Below are 21254 nucleotides of genomic sequence, written 5' to 3'. Positions count from 1 at the left end.
CCCTGTGAGGGTGCTGAGGCGCTGGCACAGGGTGCCCAGAGAAGCTGTGGCTGCCCCATCCCTGGCAGTGTTCAAGGCCAGGTTGGACACAGGGCCTTGGAGCAGCTGCTCCAGTGGAAGGGGTCCCTGCCCGTGGCAGGGGTTGGAGCTGGAGGAGCTTTAAGGTCCCTTCAACCCAAACCATGATTCTCTGAACTCATCATGCCTAGAGAGGTGAGACATCCCCAAGCCACAGGGATGCACCAGAGCAACAGTGTCCCTGTGGCAGTGGTACCCGGCCATCCCCCAGGGATGCAGGAGCTCTGCATCCATGGAGAATACCCTACAAACACCTCCAATGCACTGCAGCCATGCTCCCAGCAGTGCCAGCACACCAGGGCAGTGCCAGCTCCAGGGGACCCACCACAGGTACCAGGGTGCTGAACTCACCGGACTTGTGGACACTGCGGAGGCAGGAGAGGGAAGCATTGAGGCGAGCACATTCCTCACTGTTGGCCCCAAACTTCTCCACGGTGGCACAGACCTGGTCATCGGTCATGTCCAGCAGCTCCTCCAGGCTCAGCTGCCCCGGGGTGATCTCCTGACAGGGAGGAACAGGGGCAGGAGTGAGGAAGGAGGAATAACCCCTCTGGAGCATCCTCTAACCCAGCACCTCAGGGCATGCAGAGGAGAAACCCCATTTGGATGCTAGACCCAAAAACATTCATTTTCCATCTCAGTCTATAGGAAAACCCAAGGAAGCTGTGAATGCAGCATTCAAAGCCAGGCTGGACACAACCTGCTCCAGTGGAAGGTGTTCCTGCCCATGGCAGGGGTTGGAACTGGCTGGGCTTTAAGGTCCCTTCCAACCCAAACCAGGCTGGGATTCTAAAGCCTAAAGGGCACTGTTCAATCCTCAGCTTTTGCATGGTCTCAGGGACACCCAGACCCAGCTCAACACCAGGACATGCAGGGAAACTGTGCAGACCTGTCCCCAGGCTGGTATGGGATCACATCTGGTTGCCACCCCCTTGCTGCCCCCATCACTTACATAAGCCCCGGATGCAGCAGCAGGATGCTGTGACCTGCCCATGCCATCACTACACTGTGACAGGGACAGGAGGCCTTCACTGAGAAGGGGGAGCAGCACCCACAATGTCCCCCCAGCACCCATGCCCTTCAGTGGGAACACCAATGGGGTGCCCTCACTGAAGGAGAGCTGTGGGGCAGCCCTAGAGGCTCATCCCACCATGGACCTGCAGCATCTTCCATGCAGTGAAACCACCTCCTTCCTCCGTTCCGGTGCCCCAGCCTGCACCAAGGCCCAAGCACAAGGCTTCAAACCAGGCTCCATCATGGACAAACCTCCCCCTTTGCCTGGTTCTGCTCAATGACCCCACAACCCCCTGGATGAAGCATCCCTGGAGGTGCCTGGTACCCACGGCCGCGGCAGGGCCCTCACCTCCATCACCTCCTTGCGCATGTCGACGATGCGGAACCAGTGCAGGAGCTGGGGGAAGCCCTCCAGCTTGGCATTGCGCTCCTGCAGGGCCACCTTCCTCTTGCAGGACAGCTGCCGGCTGAAGTACTTGACCAGCTTGCTCTGGAAGAGAGGGTGGAAGCCCCATGGGACCCCCCTGCCATGGGTCCCGCAGAGGGATGGGGATGCAGGAGGGTGAGCCCCCCTTTCCTGGGGCACTCACAGCCCATCCAGCCCTCAAACACCCTCTGTTACCTGCTGCGAAGTCAAGGGCCCCTTTAGCATCAAGTTGGGTGCCCAAAGGGAGCATTTCCCTCCCCAAAAAGCCCTTTCTCAGCCCCGTTATCCCCAGCCCAGGGTGCTCCAATGCTGTGGTCCTGCCTGGGGGATGCACAACCTTCATCCCCCGAAAGCAGAGAGGACGGGGGACACAGACACAAATGCCACCCCTCCCAGCACCCAAAGGGCATTCTCCTCCCATACACCCAGGCTCCATGCAAAGGGACCCCCAGGCATCCCACCTTGGGAGCACACAGTCCCAAGGCTGGGATACAGGTGTTTTGCTCCTTATTCACCTCACATCTGCCCCAGCCCTTCTTCCTTCACCATCCTCATCACCATCAATCCCCTTGTGTTTGGCAATGGTCCCATCCCTCCTCCAACCATCCCCACCACCACAGTGAGCCCAAAGATGCTGCATTGGTAACCACAGCGCCTGACACGGGGCCTCCATCCCCAGGGATATAGAGCAGAGCCGGGCTTGGAATCCTACTGGGATTTCCTCCTCTTGATTTCCAGCCAGGTGATTCCCTGCCAGCGGCAGCACTAGATGGTGCTGTGCCCCTGCCCAGCCCCAAAATAGGTGAGCAAAGGATGCGATGGTAAAGGGAGAAACCCCATGGCAGGGTTTGAGGGAGCATCCCCATTGCTCTCGGTCCCTTCCCTTAGTGGTACCCACAAAGGTACCACCAGTGATGGGCATGGAGCTTGGGGTGGGAGTCAGCCCCCTGCCACCCACCCATGGTGGTTGGGGTGAGCTGGATGCCCCCATAGACATGTAAAACAAGTAAAACCAGCCCCACTGCAATGCTTGAGGGAAACAGAAGAGGCTGCTCATCCCCGTCCCCTTGCAAACAGTGAGCTCCCACCACGGTGTCCCACCGGCATCACCATCGGCATCACCACTGCCAGCCAGACACTTGACCATGCAGCTTGTCCCAAGCCCCAACCTGGATAACAGCCATAGAGCTTAAATACTGGTAATTGACACAAAAAATAGGGCCAAGGGGATGCCCAGGGAGCCTCAGCAGCACTCTGACCAGCTGCCAGCTCCAGTTGCTTAAGGAAAATCCATCTCCTGACACAGAGCATCCAAGCGATTCAGGGTCAGCCCCAACCATGCATCCTAAACCCCAGGCCTCGGAGAGGAAACAGCAGCAGGCACCTTGAATCCCAGCCTGGTGTGGGTAGGAAGGGAGCTTAAAGCTGCTCCATGTCCATTATCCACCAGTTCTTCCAGCCCCAGCCGCAAGCTGAGAGACCAGGGGGAAGCAAAGGTGATGCTGGAGCCACAGCAGCCTCTTTAGTGCCAAAATCAGGGTCCTGGGATAGAGCTGGGCACCAGGAAGCCCTCCCAGCACATACAGAGACATAATGGGAACAGGGAAAGGAGGGATGGGAAGTGGAGGTGCTTTAATTCCCAGCCACAGGTGGGGAAGTTCACTCCCCCCAGCTCCTTGAGAGACAGGAGGGGCCATCGTTAGGACACAGATGTGGTGTCCAGGATGATGCTTTGGTCCATGGGGGGAGAAAAGCAGCCCCTGTAAGTCCAAAAGCACTTCTTGATTAGCCAAAAGCTCCACCAGTGTGGCTGGAAAGGGAAGTGATGGAGATGGCCCTGTGCCATGGGGACAGCCCCATCCCATGGCTCTGGAGATGCTCTCACCCTGAGCTCAGCCCTCCCTGCATGGGATGGAGATTGGGTTGATGTGCTAAACGTGGCTCTGCTGCTAAGGGCAGAGCCTTGTGTTCCTGCTGGGCACAACCCCCGCAAGCCGTTCCCTGCCTCAGTTTATCCATATAGAAAAGGGCAGGGGGATATCCTGGGCTGCTGGGGCTGGGGGGGGCAAGCAGAGGGGTTGGAGTCCAAACAGCACAGATGATGATGCTGTCTGGGGGATGCACTGCTGGTCCAACTGGGAATGATGCTGGGGGAGGGGTGTCATATTCCTTCCTCTGGAGCTGGGGTTCGGTTTAAGGGTGCAATGCTCTACAGAAGAGGGCAAAACACCAGCATCCCCTTCCCCTTGGCCACACCGAGGGGTCCCCATCTCCTCCCCGAGGCAGAGACCTCCCGATACAAGAACAAGAGCCCATCAGGGCCCTGCTGCCCCATGACGATGGGTGCAGGCAGAGGAGGGGTGTCCCCACTCCATGTCCTCCCCTGTATCCTTGGGTGACCCCAGCAAGGCGAGGGGCTGGAGCCCACAGTGTCCCCATGCAAACCCAATGGGGAATTCCAACCTATTCCTGTCACCCCGGGCAGGATTCCTCCCTGGTCCCAACACCCAGCACGACACCGAGCACCGAGCACTGGGCACGGCAGCAAACAGACGGTCTCCAAGGAGCAGCGGGTGCTGCACCCCCGGCACCCAGCACCCGCCTGACGTCAACCGGGATGGAGACGGCTCCGAGCCTGGAGACCGGGGAGAGGCAGCGGAAAATCCACCTGCAGGAGCACGAGGTGAGGATTAACCTGGGAATGAGCAACCAGCACCGGGAGCCATGGGGGGACCCCAGCTCCGTGCGAGCCCCCCTGCAGCTCTGGGGCAGCAGCAAAAGAGGGACCTGGAGCTGTTGAAGCGAGTGCAGAGGAGGCCATGGAGCTGCTGCGAGGGCTGGAGCAGCTCTGCTCTGGAGCCAGGCTGAGAGAGCTGGGCTGGGGCAGCCTGGACAAGAGAAGGCTCCTGAAGGGGAGACCTGAGAGCAGCTCCAGTGCCTAAAGGGGCTGCAGGAAACTGGAGAGGGGCTTGGGACAAGGGCCTGTAGGGACAGGCCAAGGGGAATGGCTTGAACCTGCCAGAACAGGGGAGACTGAGATGAGCTCTTAGGCAGAAGCTGTTCCCTGTGAGGGTGCTGAGGCGCTGGCACAGGGTGCCCAGAGAAGCTGTGGCTGCCCCATCCCTGGCAGTGCTCAAAGCCAGGTTGGACACAGGGGCTTGGAGCAGCTGCTCCAGTGGAAGGGGTCCCTGCCTGTGGCAGGGGTTGGAGCTGGATGAGCTTTAAGCTCCCTTCCAACCCAAACCAGGCTGGGATTCTATGGTGGGATCAGCTCATGCCTGTATCAGATGCCCTCATGCTCTGCACCTCCCTTTATTCCCAGCTTTTCCACAGCCACACCAGAGTGACTCTTCCCTGACTCCTACCAAGGGGCTCATTATTCCAGAGACACCTGGAGCAGCCAGGGCTGGGGAATTCCTGGCCACGGTTCTGTTTTCCCTCTCAGGGCTCACACGCCATCTCTGGCTCTGCACATCATTTATTTCTAGCACTGCTAAATGGTCCCTGGGGCTCTCTCTGGGAGTACAGGGGCCGAGATGGCTCAGCCCAGCATCCTGGAGGTGCCAGGCTCTCAGGAGGATACAGCCCAGTGTGCTCACCCGTGCTATCAAGCACCAGAGATTCCACGCACTCAGGCAGGGGAAATCCCAGTGCTGAGGCAGCATCTCCTTTGGCTATGGCTCTTCCCCAGGTGCTTCTTCCCATCCTCATCGACATGTTCAAGCATCAGCCAAAAGCATCCCAGGATGGTTTCCCTCTTCCCAGCAGGAGCATGGCAGCCTGGGGAAGGGGAACCGCTGATGCTGAGGTTATCCTTGGAGTCCTGATCCATGCTTTTAAATGGGATTGGGGTAGCAAAAAGAACAGCACAAACACCCCAGGTGATGTTAGCTGGTGTTTGGTCGCAGCCTCTGCCTTGGTTCCTACTGGAGCCCATCCCAAGCAACAACCAAGAGCCCAGATCATTCCAGCCCTGAGAAGTGCTTCGGAATCCCAACTGCAGCCAGTGGTAACCATTCCAAAGGAAGGATGCTGCACCATGGGATGCAGAGGTACCCATCCCAAAGGAAGGATGCTGCACCATGGGATGCAGTGGTACCCATCCCAAAGGAAGGATGCTGCACCACAGGATGCTGTATCCAGCTCCCTCACAACCACTACACACGAAGGATGGGAACTCGCTTTTAGCTTAGGGTGGTTTAAAGAAGAAAAACAGGAAACCACCACTATTAATTCATCAAAACCAGGCTTTAGCACATGAGGATTAACCAAAAACCATAGATTCTCCCATGTCATTCCAAGTTTGAGTCCCGGCCACCATCTCCTTGGCCATGCCGGTGCTCGTCCCTGCTCTGCTGTTGCCAGATGGGAAGGGAAGAGGTGCCGAGCGGATCCCTGCATCATGTCCTTGGGACACACTGGTGGCAGCGGGACTCAGGGCCAAGCTCAGCTCCTACTTATGGTGGCAGCAACCCAGAACACCACCAGCGTGATCCAGTCCCACACCGATGTGCCAGCATCGGGAATCTGGCCCTGGATTCACCCTGGGAATCACCCTGTGCTGAAAGACATGGATGAGCATCGACTGGGATGCCCATTGACCTGGATGCCCATAGATGAGACGTGCAGCAAGCAACCTGGTTTTGGGAGTGTTTTAGTGAATGGGATGCTTGGGATCCCCACAGTGGGAGCAGCACAATCCATAGGGCTGCAGAGATGCTTCCCTGTGAGCACAAGGGATTCATGGGGTGGAATCCCCCCAGCCAACTATGAACCTGCCAAGCTGAGCTGCCCCAGCAACAACAGGATGCTGGATGCTGGGAAGGAACATCCACCAGGATGCTTCACCACACTCCTGAGCATCCCTCAGATCCACAGGCAATAACCCATCACCATCCTGACCCTAACAAGGCCATCGCTCCACACGGGATAATCTCCATGTGAGACAAACCCCCCACGGGATAAACTTCTGCAGCCCTACACCTCCACACATCAGCTCCTCTGGCTGGGTTTGTCTGCTCCCCATGAAGTCACATGCACACCCCAAAACTGCTGCTGCTCCATCCCCACATCCTGGTCCCTCCTCTGAGGTTGCTCCAGGGCCACACACGGACCACCAGCCCTTCACATGTGAGAGCTGGGATGGGACAGGGCTCGGATCAAGGAGAGGTGATGGAAGGATCACTGTGGAAGTGCAGCACAAATCAGTGCCAGGGATGAAGAGCAGGAGCTGATCCCAACCCTAGGGTGCCCCCCACGAGGGGCACAGCAGCCACATGGGAATGCCCAGCTCAATCCCACAGCACTCGGGACCTTCGGGAGCGTTTGGACACTTGGGACATGGTCCAGAGCCAAAAGGCACCCGGCAGAGCAGCTGCAGGGCAGGGTCCTCTGCACCCGAGCACTGGAACCACTTTGCCACCATGTTGGTGTTCCCAGTCAAGCTCCCAGGTTCCAAAGCACCATCCCAAAGGCCTGAGCAGGGCCAGGCTCTGAAATCCTTCCATCCACAGCCCCGGCTCCATGTCAGCCACCACCACACCAGCACAGCCCCCTCATGGCCACACTCTGTCTCCAAGCATCTCAGACTACCCTCACCATCCCACCCATCCCATCCCAACAACCTTCTAATGAACCCCAAATCCATCCCCAGCTGGGGCCTGGCATGCTCCAAAGGGGAATGTCTTCCTATATCTTCCTAACAGACAGGGCCCTGTTTGGCAGCTTTTGCTTAGATGTGTATTGTCCATCTATGAAACATCAATAAATCCAGCTGGTGCTCCCCTTGGCACAGCAGCATGGCTTGGTGAAGGCTCCCCTCCCCACCGGAGCTCTTCCCACTGTCTGGATAGGCCAGAGGGTTTTGGTACCATAGAGGAGGAACCAGGGATGAGGATGCTGGCCTTCATCCCAGCAAGGGGATGCTGCCTGCTCAGGAGGCTGGAATAACAGGGAGAAGGATGTACCCAGGCCAGGGGAACGCTGCTGGTGGGAGGGATGGATGCAGGTGGGCTGGAGGGGATGCTGCCGGTGGGAAGGGATAGGAAGGGAAGTAGGAGCCTCATGGATACAGCCAGGCCGGAGGACCGGAGCGCAGCAGAAGAGCTGCCGGTGGCCACAGGGATGCAGCGCAGTGGCAGGGATGCAGCCAGGCCGGGGGGATGCAGTGGGCTGGAGCAGGAGCCTGCAGGAGGGATGCGGGGGGGCCGGAGGTGATGCTGCGGGGCCGGGGCCGATCCGGACCGCTCCGGGCAGCCCCGCAGGGGGGTTCTTCGGTGCGGGGCCACCCGCAGAGCGCGCAGCCTCACTCGGGCGCTCCGCAGCGCCGCGGGGGAACCGGCGCTGCCCGGGGGGGGTGGGGGGGGTGTTGGTTTGTTGGTTGAGATGGAGGGGAACGGGGGGGGGGGGGGGGGGGGGGGTCGTCAGGCCCCTACCTCCAGGGTGCGGATCTCCTTCTGCGTGAGGTCGTTGGAGGCGGCGCACTTGGTGCGGAGCCCCTCCAGGTTGGAGATGCTGATGTCGATCATGTTCTGGACCAGCTCGCACTGCTGCAGCGCCTTCTGCAGACTCAGCTGCTGCTCCTCGCTCCTCGTCATGTTGTCCTCATCCATCGCTCGCCGCGCCCCCCCCCTCCCCTCCTCCCCTCCCCTCCACCCGCCGCCGCCGCTCCCCGCCCCCCCCCGTCCCCCCCCCCCGGGCCGCTCAGCCCCGCTCCGCCGAGGCCCGCAGCATCGCCGTGCGGTGCCCACCGAGCGTCAGCGCCGCCGCCTCCCCCCCCCCCACCCCCCCCGCACACCGGGCGCGGCGGGGCGGGGGCGGGGGCGGCGCGCTCCGGTACCGCGGGGCCGCGCTCGCTGCGCGCCGCTCCGCGAGGTAACCCCCCCCATCCCCATCACATCCATATCCCATTGCATCCCATCTCATTGCATCCCATCATGTCCATATTCCCATCTTCATCCTCATCCCCCCATCGCATCACATCCATATCCGATCTCATCTCATTGCATCCCATCACATCCCTATTCCCATCTTCATCTTCATCCCCCCCATCCCATCACGTCCATATCCCATCCCATCTCAATGCATCCCATCCCAATTCCCATCTTCACCCTCATCCCCCCATCCCTTCACATCCCTATCCCACCTCATCCCATTGTATCCCATCCCTATTTCCATCTTCATCCTCATCCCCCCATCCCATCACGTCCATCTCCCATCCCATCCCATCGCATCCCATCACATCCCTATTCCCATCTTCATCCTCATTCCCCCATCCCATCTCATTGCATCCCATCCTTATTCCATCTTCATCCTCATCCCCCCTCCCATCACATCCATATCCCATCTTATTGCATCCCATCCCCATATGCCATCCCACTGCATCCCCATTCCTATCTCCATCCTCATTCGCCCCATCTTATCACATCCATATCCCATCTCATTGCATCCCATCCCCTTCTATCCCATCTCCAACCCCATCCCTCTGCCACCTCGTACCAGCCCCTGCTCCTGCCATGATGCGCTGGGGGAGCAGCACAGGGGACTCCTGCAATGGACGGGGGGGGCGGGGGGGGCAGGTGCAATGTGGGTCCCGCTGCACTGGGGGGCAACTGGGGCCCCGGGTCAATGTGGGAAGCTGGTGTGAGGGAGAAGGCAGAACCCTTCTGCACTGGGGGAGGGCTGGGGCAATTTCGGGGGCCTGAGGTAATGGGGGACCCTGGTGCAATGGGGAGGGGGGTCTTGGTGCATTGGGGGTGCAGCTGCAATGGGGGTCCCTGCATCAACTGGGGTCCCTGGCCTGCCTGTGCTATGTGCAGGGCAGGAGCAGCAGCAGGGCGGTACAGGGGATGTGCACACCCAGAGCCTAAGGAAGCTGTATTGGGGTGCCCCCAATACTGCCCCCAGCCCCCACTGCAGCCCCTCGGCTCAGGGCCAGGCCAAATCCTGCTTCACCCTATGGACCCCAAGGGAGTCCCCAATGGAGAAGGGAATGACAGTGGGGCAGCCAGGATGGAAACCTGCAGCAGGATGCAGGGAAAGGCAAGGATGCAGTGGCAGGGTGCACCCCAACACCCTTTCCTACCCAGAGGCCACAGGGATGGCCCCACGCTCACACCCAGGTTGATGGGTAGAAGGCAGAAACACCTTCCAGCCCCATGTTCATCCCGGGATCTCCATTCCACAGTGACCAGAGCCGCTGCAGAAGCACTGACCACACACACAGGGGGTGAACCCCACTTGTTTGTCTCTCATACAGGCAGCTAACGGGGGGTTCAGCCCAGCCCCAGGTAGCAGAAGAAGAACAGGGGTGCAGGACTGATGCCCCTGTGCTGAAGACATTCCCTTGGGGAAGAGCCTTTCCTTCTGCCAGCCCCTGGAAAAGGTTTACTGGAGCTTGGTGTATGTATATAAAGCATTTAATGCACATATGTGTATATACACACATAAACATAAGTTTATGTCATTTTTAGCTATATATCTATAAGAGATACCCAGAGCCAGGCCAGAATGGCCAAGCCAGGCCAATGAGCCCATCAGTCCATGGGTAAAGACAGAGCCAGGATGATGCCGCAAAGAAACTCCACCTGCCCCATTCCCAAAGCATTCCCCATTCCTCCCCCCACCAACCATCTCCTTGGCTTCAGAGATTTGACTTTATTCCCGGTGGATTTGACTTTGTTCCCAGCTGATGGACCCATCCCAGTCCATATCAACTCCATGGAGAACACAAGCCACCCCCCCAGCAACTTTATCCATCAAAGGCCAGGTTGGACACAGGGGCTTGGAGCAGCTGCTCCAGTGGAAGGGGTCCCTGCCCGTGGCAGGGGTTGGAACTGGATGGGCTTTAAGGCCCCTTCCATCTGAAATCACTCCATGATTCCATGGCTTGAAAGAGCTTCAATCACCCGTGAGAACATCCCCATGGATATGAGTGCACCAGCCACAAACCTGCCTCTTCCAAAGGCTTTTTCTGGTCTGGAGCTCAAGATTTCTTAATGATGGGACACAGGGGGAAGCAAGGAAACACCTGGGACAATCCCTTTGGAAGCAGAAGATCCTGCAGCAGGCGCAGGCAGAGGACAGCAGCTCTGGACCCGTTACACACAGAAGCTGGTGCTGGTCACAGCTCCAGGTCACAGTTCCCAGCCGGTTCCCAGGAGCTCGGGAAGGACCTGTTCCTGAGGTCAGGAATGCCATCTGCCACTGCTGCGCTGTGCCCAAAGGGACGGCCGAGGCTGCGGAGCTCAGCCTCCAGCTCCCACCTTCCCTGCAGGGGGAACAGGAACCTGGAACAGCATCTGCCCTCTGGCAGCTCTTTGGGATCCTATAGGGTTTGACCTGGAGTTCTCGATGTTTTCCCTTCCCTTTCTAGCTTTATTCCCAGTTGATTTGGCTTTATTCCCAGTTGGATTTCTCTGTGACTTATTTTTGCCTCCCCAATACATTCCCCATCCCCTCGGCTTCCCTACGGATGCTCTCCATCATCTCCCTGTGCTCTCCAAGCCAGAGCCTCTCACTGCTGCCAGTTTTCCTTTCTCCCTCCAAGAAGCATCATCCACACCAGCAAACTTGGGTGATTTTTCCCTCTAAACCCCTTTCCTAAGGAGATTCCAACTGTTTCCCAAAGCCTGGCCTGAAATAGCTCTTGGAGGCCACGCTGGCACCCGGCACTGGGAATAGCCAGGAGCCACCTTGGCAGTGAGGGGCAGAAGAGAGCTGGTCCTTGAGTTAATCACCAGGAAACAGATCTTGGGGTTGTCTTCGTGCACTGGGAAGCAACAGGAACAGGGATAAAGGTGTTCCCATCCCCACGGACACCTCTGGCATTCGCTGTTCCCATTACATTAGAGAACCATAGCGGGTCCCCCCACATCCAGCCCCTGGAGCTGCTGCATCAGCCTCAGCCTGATGGGTGCCCCCTCACCCCCAGGGACCTGGCACTGAGTGCTCCCCAAAACTACGCCTGCAACCTTCCTTAGCAACTCCCAGCGCTGTTCCCTCCCAGAACCGTGCCCACCACCTTCCTTAGCAACACCCAGCACCAGGCTCTCCCCAAGAGCATCCCCAGAGCTTCACCAGCGCAATTCCCAGCGCCACGCTCCCCGGTGGACCACAACCCCCGCCTTGCTTTGGGCAGCACCAGCGCCTCAGCCTGCCCCAGAGCGTGCCCAGAACCTGGCTGCAGCAGCTCCCAGCACTGTTCCCCCCCCAGACCCCCAAGCACCCCTCGCTTTGGGCAGCATCAGCCCCTGGCTCCCACCAACCCCACGCACACACCCGCGGTGCAAAGCTCCCCGCCAACCGGCCCTGGCCACACCCCCGAGCCTCAAGCCACGCCCCCAACCTATCTCCGGGGCCAACCAGTCCCCGCCTCCGTGCCCAAGCCACGCCCCTTTCCCGCGCTCTCGCGAGGCGGCGCGCCATGGCGCGAGCGGGCGGCGGGAATCTGCCGTGGTACGATCGGTACCGGAGCAGGACGGGGGTGACCCCAGGGGTGACCCCCCCGGGATGACCCCCGGCTGACCCCTTCCTCTCCCGGTGCAGGGTGGAGAAGTACCGGCCGCAGGCGCTCTCGGAGCTGGTGTCGCATCGCGAGATCCTCAGCACCGGTAACTGCCCCCCCCTCCGGTAAGCACCGACACCCCCCGGGGACCGGGCACCCCCCAACCCCGCCGCTGTCCCCGCTCCAGTGCAGCGGTTCATCAGCGAGGACCGGCTCCCGCATCTCCTCCTGTATGGCCCCCCCGGTACCGGTAAAACATCCACCATCCTCGCCTGCGCCAAGCAGCTCTACCGGGAGCGCGAGTTCGGCTCCATGGTGTTGGAGGTGAGCGGTAATGGGATGGGATAAGGGGGTCCCGCCACCCCTGGGAGCATCCTGGGGGATACAGATCCATGCTGCCTCCCTCCAGCTCAACGCCTCCGATGACCGAGGTATCGACATCGTCCGGGGGCCCATCCTGAGCTTTGCAAGCACCAGGACCATCTTTAAGTAAGTGGTGGGTCTGTGCTTCCCAAAGCTTCCCAGAGCTCCCATCATCACCCCCTCCCCCCCCCAACAACACAGCCTGCCCCAGTGCTTGGCTTGGGAAATGGGTTTGGGGTGGGAGCAGGCAGGAAGGAGCCAGGGATGCCCAATGAGCAGGGAGGATGAGGGTGAAGGTTAAGGAGGGTTCCCTTGAAGCATCCATAGGGGTCAGGCTGGGAATAGCATCCCACACCCCTGTTTCTCCAGCACCAAGCCACAGCCAGGACCAAACCCATTCCCTTTTCTCCCTTAAGGAAAGGCTTCAAGCTCGTCATCCTAGATGAGGCCGACGCCATGACCCAGGATGCTCAGAACGCCCTGAGGCGAGGTGAGGGGCATGGGGGACCCACTGCCATTGACACCCCTCAGCCCCAACTTGGCTGGGGGGGTGGGGGTGAGGGGGCAGACAAGGACCAACTTCTCCTGCCTCTTCTTTGCAGTGATTGAGAAGTTCACCGAAAACACCCGTTTTTGCCTCATCTGCAATTACCTGTCCAAGATCATCCCGGCACTGCAGTCCCGCTGCACGCGGTTCCGCTTCGGGCCCCTCACCCCAGAGCTCATGGTGCCCCGGCTCCAACACGTCATACAGGAGGAGGGGTGAGCCCACGATCCCCTTTATCCCTGAGTCTAGACTGGGATTGGTTTTCCATAGAATCCCAGCCTGGTTTGGGTTGAAGGGACCTTAAAGCTCCTCCAGCTCCAACCCCTGCCACGGGCAGGGACCCCTTCCACTGGAGCAGCTGCTCCAAGCCCCTGTGTCCAACCTGGCCTTGAACACTGCCAGGGATGGGGCAGCCACAGCTTCTCTGGGCACCCTGTGCCAGCGCCTCAGCACCCTCACAGGGAACAGCTTCTGCCTGATCTCCAACCTGAACCTCCCGTTTCAGTCTGAACCCATCACCCCTTGTCCTGTCACTACAGTCCCTGATGAAGAGTCCCCTTCCTCATCCTTGTAGCCCCCTTCAGGCACTGGAAGCTGCTCTGAGGTCTCCAGCAGCTTCTCCTCTCCAGGCTGAACACCCCCAACAGAACCATAGACTCAACCAGGTTGGAAAAGCCCCTTAAGCTCATCAAGTCCAACCATTCCCCAGCAGTGCCAAACCCACCACTACCCCCATCACTGAGAGCCCCATCCTGGTTGCATTTCCTGCCGGCAGCACCAGGTCTTGTTTTCCAGGGTGGATGTGACCGAGGATGGGATGAAGGCTCTGGTGACCCTCTCGAGCGGTGACATGCGCAGAGCCCTCAATATCCTGCAGGTATGGACACAACCTCTTTCTCCTCATGGGAGCTGGAGGGGTCAGTGGAGGAAGGTCCAAGCTCTTCATCCTTCCTCCACCCTCCTCCTCAGAGCACCACCATGGCCTTCGGGAAGGTGACGGGGGAGAACGTCTACACATGCACAGGGCACCCCCTCGAGTCTGACATCGCCAACATCCTCGACTGGATGCTGAACCAGGACTTCTCCACTGCCTACCACAGTATCCTTTCCTCTCCTCTGGCTCTGATCCCTGCTAACACATCCTCCTCTTTGCTGGCACTTCCCATCCTGGGAGCTCCATGGGGAGGGTCCTCGGGGCTGTGGTGAGGATGAGGAGTGGGATCTCACAGTGTGGCAAAGCCTGGATGAAACCCTTCACTCACTCCCACCTCAGGAATCATGGAGCTGAAGACACTGAAGGGCTTGGCCCTGCAGGACATCCTCACCGAGATCCATCTCTTCGTGCACAGAGGTAGGGGCCTGTGGGGCTGACCCTGCGAGGGACAGCCCTGGGTGCCCCCAGCATGACCAATGCCATCTCCTCCTCTCCACAGTGGATTTCCCACCCTCGGTGCGCATCCAGCTGCTGATCAAAATGGCAGATATTGAGTAAGGCAGCTCAGCCCCATTCCTTGCCCCCAAACCCCATCACTGGGGGGCTGCCAGTGCACCCACCCCATCGGGGTCACCGCTACCACACTGGGTCCTGCCTGTTGCTTGGTGGGATGAGGATGCTGGTGTCAGCACCCAGACCTGCCCTTGCCCCTGCTGCAGGTACCGGCTGGCTGCTGGGACCAGTGAGAAGATCCAGCTGAGCTCCCTCATCGCGGCTTTCCAGTGCACCAGGGACCTGATCGTGGCCGAAGCCTGAGTCCTGCCGGGTGGATCCTTCCTTGCATCAGCAGAAGGTGGAAGGGATCATGGGCTCCATGCCCTGACACTTTCCACTTCCCATTTCCAAGCTCCAGCCAGGCTGCAGGAGTCAGGCAGCAGCATCCTTAAGTACATCAGGAAATAGAGATACCTCTAAAGCACATCAGGTTGCACTTGTCTCTTCTTTTCCCTCCTGAAGGAGGTGGTTGAGGCTCATGCCCTGCCCCAGTGCCTCACCCACAGAGGCTAGAGCCTGGCTGTGTCACCCTCCTGGTCCAGCCTCCCTTCCTCACAGGGCAGAGATAGCACCAACCCCTGCCATGGGCAGGGACACCTTCCACTAGAGCAGCTTGCTCCAAGCGCATCCCTTGATGTGCTGATCAGGCTACAGCCATTCCCTGCCTTCTCCATCAGCTGGGTCACAGCCTCTGGCTCACCCAGGGATCAATCCCACCAAGCTCCAGCACAGACAAACAGCAGCAATGGGAGCTGGGGGCTGCATTGGACTGATCCCTCCCAGCACCCAGCTCGCTGCACTGCAGAGCTGGGCAAGCACCCATGCAGCTCCATAGCCAGGCTGGGGCCATCCCTGCCTGCAATGCCCAGGTCATCTCCAGAGCCAGAAGCAAAGATGGGAGGAATCAATTCTTTATTCTGTCATCGCTGCCACTGAGTCTGTGGGGAGCTGTGGGGCTTTTCCAGCTCACACCCTGACCAGTGAGCGGCACAACCCACATTCCTCTGGGAATTAAGCTACTGTACAGGCTGATCCCGTCAGGGTGGGTTTTGCCAGGGGTGGTCGTAGCCCTGAACTCACAAACACCAAAAGCTCTGCTCAGACTGCAAACCTTCACCCCACAACACTGCACGTGGAAGCAAAAGCACCTACCCCATAACGTGCAGGCAGCAGGGGGAGAGTGGGACCCATGTCCCCTGCAGGGCCACCACACTGTGCCCCTTGCCCTCTGCATGCGTTTTTGCTGGGTTCTAGTATTATTACACCAAAAACCCCCTCAACACTCCCCAAAAGGAGAGCAGCAGCAATCCTGCCCCATGGCTAATCCTGCCCCATGGCTAATCCTGCCCCATGGCTCAGGCATCAGCGAGATGTCGTCGTGCGGGGCCTCCTCCAATCCTGGCCAAGCCCTGCCACCAGGCAGAGGGCTCTCACCTCCTGCATCCACATTGCACCCTGCTTTAAAAGGTCCGGTAAGTGAGGAATTCCTTCAGCTTCCTGGGAATGGGGAGCGCCAGGACCTGGTAGGTTGTGAGGAAGGTGCGCAGAGCCTTGCGGCACAAGTGCTTCAATGACGAGAGGACCCTTGGAGCGGTCCAGAACTGGACGTGGCCATCCCTGGTGCTGCAACAGGACCCAAAGGTGTGAGCACAGGGCAAAGAGGACACAAGAAGACTCAATTATTCCCATGTGTCCCGAGCTTGCTGCAGGCACAGGCATTCCCCAGCCCAGGAAACCAGCCTGCAGCCCCAGGGAAACTGGGAATGTGGTGAGCAGCCACGTGTGCCTCTGCTCTCCCCTTACACATACGTACCCTGTGGCAATGAAACCGCCGTGTGGGAAGTACATGCAGCACAGGCCATTGGTCATGGGAGCAAATGCAACTGGAGAGCGCAGCTCCAATGCCCAGATCCTCAGGAGCCTAAGGAGAAAAGGAGAGGAGAACACATCAGATCTCATCCACACAGCTCTGGAGATAAAGCCTCTGGGTTTATAGAATGGTTTGGGTTGAAGGGACCTTAAAGCTCCTCCAGCTCCAACCCCTGCCACAGGCAGGGACCCCTTCCACTGGAGCAGCTGCTCCAAGCCCCTGTGTCCAACCCCTGACCTTGAACACTGCCAGGGATGGGGCAGTCACAGCTTCTCTGGGCAGCCTGTGCCAGCGCCTCAGGACCCTCACAGGGAACAGCTTCTGCCTAAGAGCTCAGCTCAGTCTCCCCTGTTCTGGCAGGTTCAAGCCATTCCCCTTGGCCTGTCCCTACAGGCCCTTGTCCCAAGCCCCTCTCTAGGTTTCCTGCAGCCCCTTTAGGCACTGGAGCTGCTCTCAGGTCTCCCCTTCAGGAGCCTTCTCTTGTCCAGGCTGCCCCAGCCCAGCTCTCTCAGCCTGGCTCCAGAGCAGAGCTGCTCCAGCCCTCGCAGCAGCTCCATGGCCTCCTCTGCACTCGCTCCAACAGCTCCAGGTCCCTCTTGTGCTGCTGCCCCAGAGCTGGATCAGGACTGCAGGGGGGGTCTCCCCAGAGCACAGCAGAGGGGCAGGATCCCCTCCCTGAGCTGCTGCTCACGCTCTGGGGGTGCAGCCCAGCACATGGGGGGGTTCTGGGCTCAAGCTGGGTCATGGGGAGCTTCTCATGGACCAACACCCCCAAGTCCTCCTCCTCAGGGCTGCTCCATCCACTTTGCCTGCCCAAAGTTGTGTTTGGATTGCCCCAGTCTGGGTGGCACTGTCCCCTGCAGAGCTGTGCTCGATGCAGACAGAGCCAGTGACTGTGCTGAGGGGCACATGAGGGAGGCACAGCACAGAGGACAAGGGCTCCAGCCCATTGCTTAGAGGGGTGACACTGCCCTGACCTTGCCCCAGCCATGGCATCCTGCCCTTTCCCCTTAACAACAAGCATTGGTGGGGACCCTCCACACAAGATCTGCTCCCCACTGACACATCCCGGGCTCCTGGTTCCTTTTGGTGGTGTCCTCCTGGGCCCCTCTTCCCATGGAGGTCCCCAAGGAGGTCACTGACCTGTCATCTGCCACCGTGGCCAGGTAGAGGCCCTCAGGGGAGAAGCAGACGGAGCGCAGGGAGCTGGTGTGGACCTCACTGCTGTCATCCAGCGCTGAGTGCAGGGGCACGTGGCTGTGGTGGGGAGAACAAGCCCAGCATCACCCCCAGGCTGCCACGAGCCCCATCCCCACTGCCCTGGGGCTGGCAGAGGGGCCAGAGCCCCCTTTCAGACTGGAAACAGTGGAGAGAGGTGGTGGCCATGGGGAGAAGGCCACGTTCAGCCCTTCCAAACCCCCTCTTGCCATGTTTCCCTTCCCAGTGCCGTCCCCATCCCCTTACCGCAGTGTCCTCAGCTGCTCCCCGGTGTAGGGGTCCCACATGATGACACAGGCATCATAGGAGGCGGTGACAAGGAGAGCAGAGTCTGGGGAGAAGTCACAGGACACCACGCTGCTCTGGTGCCCCTCCAGCCTCCGGATGAGTGCATAGGAACGCATGCTCCACAGCAGCGCCTGCAGGAGCACAGCACAAGCATCACAGGGTTTAAGAAGCACCAGCCCTGCTCCAAGCGCTTCCATGCGGAACCTGGGTGGCTGAGGAGCAAGTGAGGATCTGGCCTGGCCCCAAGGGTGCTTCTTGCACTGGGGATGTGGAGGGCGGAGGGCAGTGCTGGATGCAGCAGGACATGGGAAGGGGCTGTTGAGCATGGAGAACAGAAGCTGTGTGGAGACCTCAGAGCAGCTTCCAGTGTCTGAAGGGGGCTACAAGGGTGCTGGAGAGGGGTTCTTCATCAGGGACTGCAGTTATAGGACAAGGGGTGATGGGTTCAGACTGAAACAGGGGAAGTTCAGGTTGGAGATCAGGCAGAAGCTGTTCCCTGTGAGGGTGCTGAGGCGCTGGCACAGGGTGCCCAGAGAAGCTGTGGCTGCCCCATCCCTGGCAGTGTTCAAGGCCAGGTTGGACACAGGGCCTTGGAGCAGCTGCTCCAGTGGAAGGGGTCCCTGCCCGTGGCAGGGGTTGGAGCTGGAGGAGCTTTAAGGTCCCTTCTAACCCAAACCATTCCATGATTCCACAGTTCTGTGGCTGCATCCCTTGGGACTCACCGACTTCTCCCCGGCGGCAGAGCAGAGCATGCTGCAGTCTGGGGAGATGGAGCAGCAATAGACCCACTGCACGTGGCCAGACAGCACCTGGACCTGCCGCCCTGCAGACAGGAGACGTGGCAGTGACAACAGGGGAGCACCAGAGGCAGCGCTGGGCCCTGCCCCTGCTCTGCCCTCCCATTCCCAATACATGTGGAGCTGGTGGCTCCCTGGGCAGATCCTGAGCTCTGTTTACTTGCAAGCCCCTCCTGCACATCCCAGGTCCCATCTGGAAGGGGATGTTGTGGAACTGCCCCCTTCCGCTTCGTCCCTGTCACCAAAGATCCTTTCCCACCATCTCCCCTACCGAGGTGGGTTTCTCCCCCCTATCCCAAAGCCCAGCCTGAGCCGGGGGTGACCTATCCCAGGGACAACCTGCATGCTCCTACCATCTCTGCTGAGGTCCCACACGCGCAAGGTCTTGTCCCGCGAGGCTGACACAAGGATGAGGCTTCCATTGGGAGCGAAGCTCAGGTCTCGGACAACATCCTCATGCCCCAAGAGGCTGAAGAGGAGGTGTCCTGCGGAGGGGAGCTGTGCTCAGTTCCATTCCTCCATGGGGGACAATGCAGTGCCCCTAACATGCAGGCAGCCCTGCTTGGCACAGGACAGGGACTTCTGCTCAACACAGGGAAGCAGTGAGGGAAGGATGGAGATGGGATCTCCCTCCAAGGGGACAGACACAAAGCCAGGAATGCCCCAACTGCTGTCACTGTCCCCTTACCTGTCTGCACCTCCCAGACCTTGATCTGCCCATCGTTGAGCCCTGTGGCCAGGATGAGGCAGGGAAGCCCCATGGTGCAGGCAGGGTCCGTGTCCCCCCCCTCTGCCGCTGGCCAGGCGCTGAAGGCCAAGCCCCACACGATCTGACCACACTCCAGGGTCTTCTCCTTGGCCACCAGTCGGCTCCTGCCCTCTGCCTTGCTGCTGCGGCTCTTGCGCTCCGGGGCTTTACAGCTGCTGGAGAAGGGAGGGAGGCAGGGAAGGATCCCAGGGGCAGGACAAGGGGGAACATGTTCAGTGAACATGTTCACAGCAAGAGGTGAATCTGTCGCTATGGAGGGTGAATGTGGAGGAGGCCCTGAGGAGAAGGACTTGGGGGTGTTGGTCCATGAGAAGCTCTCCATGGCCTCTACCTGGCCACGGTGGCAGATGACAGGTCAGTGACCTCCTTGGGGACCTCCATGGGAAGAAGGGCCCAGGAGGACACCACCAGAAGGAACCAGGAGCCCGGGATGTGTCAGTGGGGAGCAGATCTTGTGTGGAGGGTCCCCACCAATGCTTGTTGTTAAGGGGAAAGGGCAGGATGCCATGGCTGGGGCAAGGTCAGGGCAGTGTCACCCCTCTAAGCAATGGGCTGGAGCCCTTGTCCTCTGTGCTGTGCCTCCCTCATGTGCCCCTCAGCACAGTCACTGGCTCTGTCTGCATCGAGCACAGCTCTGCAGGGGACAGTGCCACCCAGACTGGGGCAATCCAAACACAACTTTGGGCAGGCAAAGTGGATGGAGCAGCCCTGAGGAGGAGGACTTGGGGGTGTTGGTCTATGAGAAGCTCCCCATGACCCAGCTTGAGCCCAGAACCCCCCCATGTGCTGGGCTGCACCCCCAGAGCGTGAGCAGCAGCTCAGGGAGGGGATCCTGCCCCTCTGCTGTGCTCTGGGGAGACCCCCCCTGCAGCCCTGATCCAGCTCTGGGGCAGCAGCACAAGAGGGACCTGGAGCTGTTGGAGCGAGTGCAGAGGAGGCCATGGGGATGCTGCGAGGGCTGGAGCAGCTCTGCTCTGGAGCCAGGCTGAGAGAGCTGGGCTGGGGCAGCCTGGACAAGAGAAGGCTCCTGAAGGGGAGACCTGAGAGCAGCTCCAGTGCCTAAAGGGGCTGCAGGAAACCTGGGGAGGGGCTTGGAACAAGGGCCTGTAGGGACAGGCCAAGGGGAATGGCTTGAACCTGCCAGAACAGGGGAGACTGAGCTGAGCTCTTAGGCAGAAGCTGTTCCCTGTGAGGGTGCTGAGGCGCTGGCACAGGGTGCCCAGAGAAGCTGTGGCTGCCCCATCCCTGGCAGTGTTCAAGGCCAGGGGTTGGACACAGGGGCTTGGAGCAGCTGCTGCAGTGGAAGGGGTCCCTGCCCGTGGCAGGGGTTGGAGATAGAGGAGCATCTTTAAGCTCCCTTGCACCCATCGCAGGCCCCCGCTGACCCCGGCCCCTCTCCGCACTCACAGCTCGGGCTCCCGCAGCGGCCACGGGATCAGCTTCACCACGCAGTGCCCCTGGGACCACGCGAACCAGGCTCCATCGGGGGAGAAGGCGACGCTCCAGGTCTCGCAGCTCGATTTCCAGTCGTAGCGCTGGGGCCGGCCCGGCTTCAGCTCCGCCAGCAGCACCGGTTCCTCTGCAGGGCACACGCACCGCGTTACCGCGGACCAGCTGCCCCCCCCGGCCCCGCTGCCCCCGCCCCGGCCCGGCCTCACCTCCCACCGGCTTCATGGCGGCTCCGCGGCCCGCCCGGCCCCGGCAAGGCCCAGCCGGGCCGGGCGCGGCCTCCCCCAGCGCTGCGGAAGCGGCGGCCGAGGGAGGGGATAACCGGTACCGCCTCCCGCTGCTCCGCCTCCCACAGCACCGCCCCGGGGCACCCGGGACACCCCCGGCAGCGGCACCCCGAGGACCCGGCACCCACACGGGGCACCCCCGGTAGCGGCACCG

The 21254-nt window shown here is 60.2% G+C and overlaps 3 protein-coding genes across 4 annotated transcripts in view; 1 reads left to right on the top strand and 2 right to left on the bottom strand.

Moving 5' to 3' along the window:
- KSR2 (kinase suppressor of ras 2) overlaps positions 1–8130 on the bottom strand; it is a 74681-nt gene extending 66551 nt beyond the window's left edge. Inside the window, exons 1-3 of the mRNA XM_034068471.1 lie at positions 7954–8130; positions 1442–1582; positions 430–580 (exon numbers count right to left, since the gene is read on the bottom strand). Coding sequence (XP_033924362.1) covers positions 430–580; positions 1442–1582; positions 7954–8130 — 469 coding nt within the window. The remainder of the gene's footprint in view (positions 1–429; positions 581–1441; positions 1583–7953) is intronic.
- Positions 8131–11913: 3783 nt separating this feature from the next.
- On the top strand, positions 11914–14848 carry RFC5 (replication factor C subunit 5). The gene is made up of 11 exons (XM_005147835.3): positions 11914–11974; positions 12065–12129; positions 12211–12347; positions 12433–12512; positions 12803–12876; positions 12989–13148; positions 13729–13810; positions 13903–14032; positions 14207–14284; positions 14367–14421; positions 14587–14848. Exons 1-11 carry the CDS (start codon positions 11943–11945, stop codon positions 14681–14683), a joined length of 990 nt encoding a protein of 329 aa, XP_005147892.1. The 5' UTR covers positions 11914–11942; the 3' UTR covers positions 14684–14848.
- A 469-nt stretch (positions 14849–15317) lies between these two features.
- WSB2 (WD repeat and SOCS box containing 2) lies at positions 15318–21145 on the bottom strand. 2 transcript variants are annotated; one of them, XM_034068593.1, is made up of 9 exons: positions 21023–21145; positions 20772–20943; positions 19284–19516; positions 18949–19080; positions 18521–18621; positions 17757–17929; positions 17436–17549; positions 16236–16343; positions 15318–16045 (listed from the first exon to the last, which is right to left on the bottom strand). In XM_034068593.1, exons 1-9 carry the CDS (start codon positions 21036–21038, stop codon positions 15883–15885), a joined length of 1212 nt encoding a protein of 403 aa, XP_033924484.1. In that variant the 5' UTR covers positions 21039–21145; the 3' UTR covers positions 15318–15882. The 2 variants fall into 2 exon arrangements, with proteins under 2 accessions (XP_033924484.1, XP_033924483.1); XM_034068592.1 differs by having other exon boundaries at positions 19284–19519; positions 21023–21144.
- Positions 21146–21254: the final 109 nt, after the last annotated feature.

Source organism: Melopsittacus undulatus, chromosome 12 (genome assembly GCF_012275295.1).
Source record: "Melopsittacus undulatus isolate bMelUnd1 chromosome 12, bMelUnd1.mat.Z, whole genome shotgun sequence".
In the NCBI taxonomy this organism is placed as follows: domain Eukaryota; kingdom Metazoa; phylum Chordata; class Aves; order Psittaciformes; family Psittaculidae; genus Melopsittacus; species Melopsittacus undulatus.
Note: the sequence above shows the minus strand (reverse complement) of the source record. Positions and strands in the feature narration are given on the sequence as shown.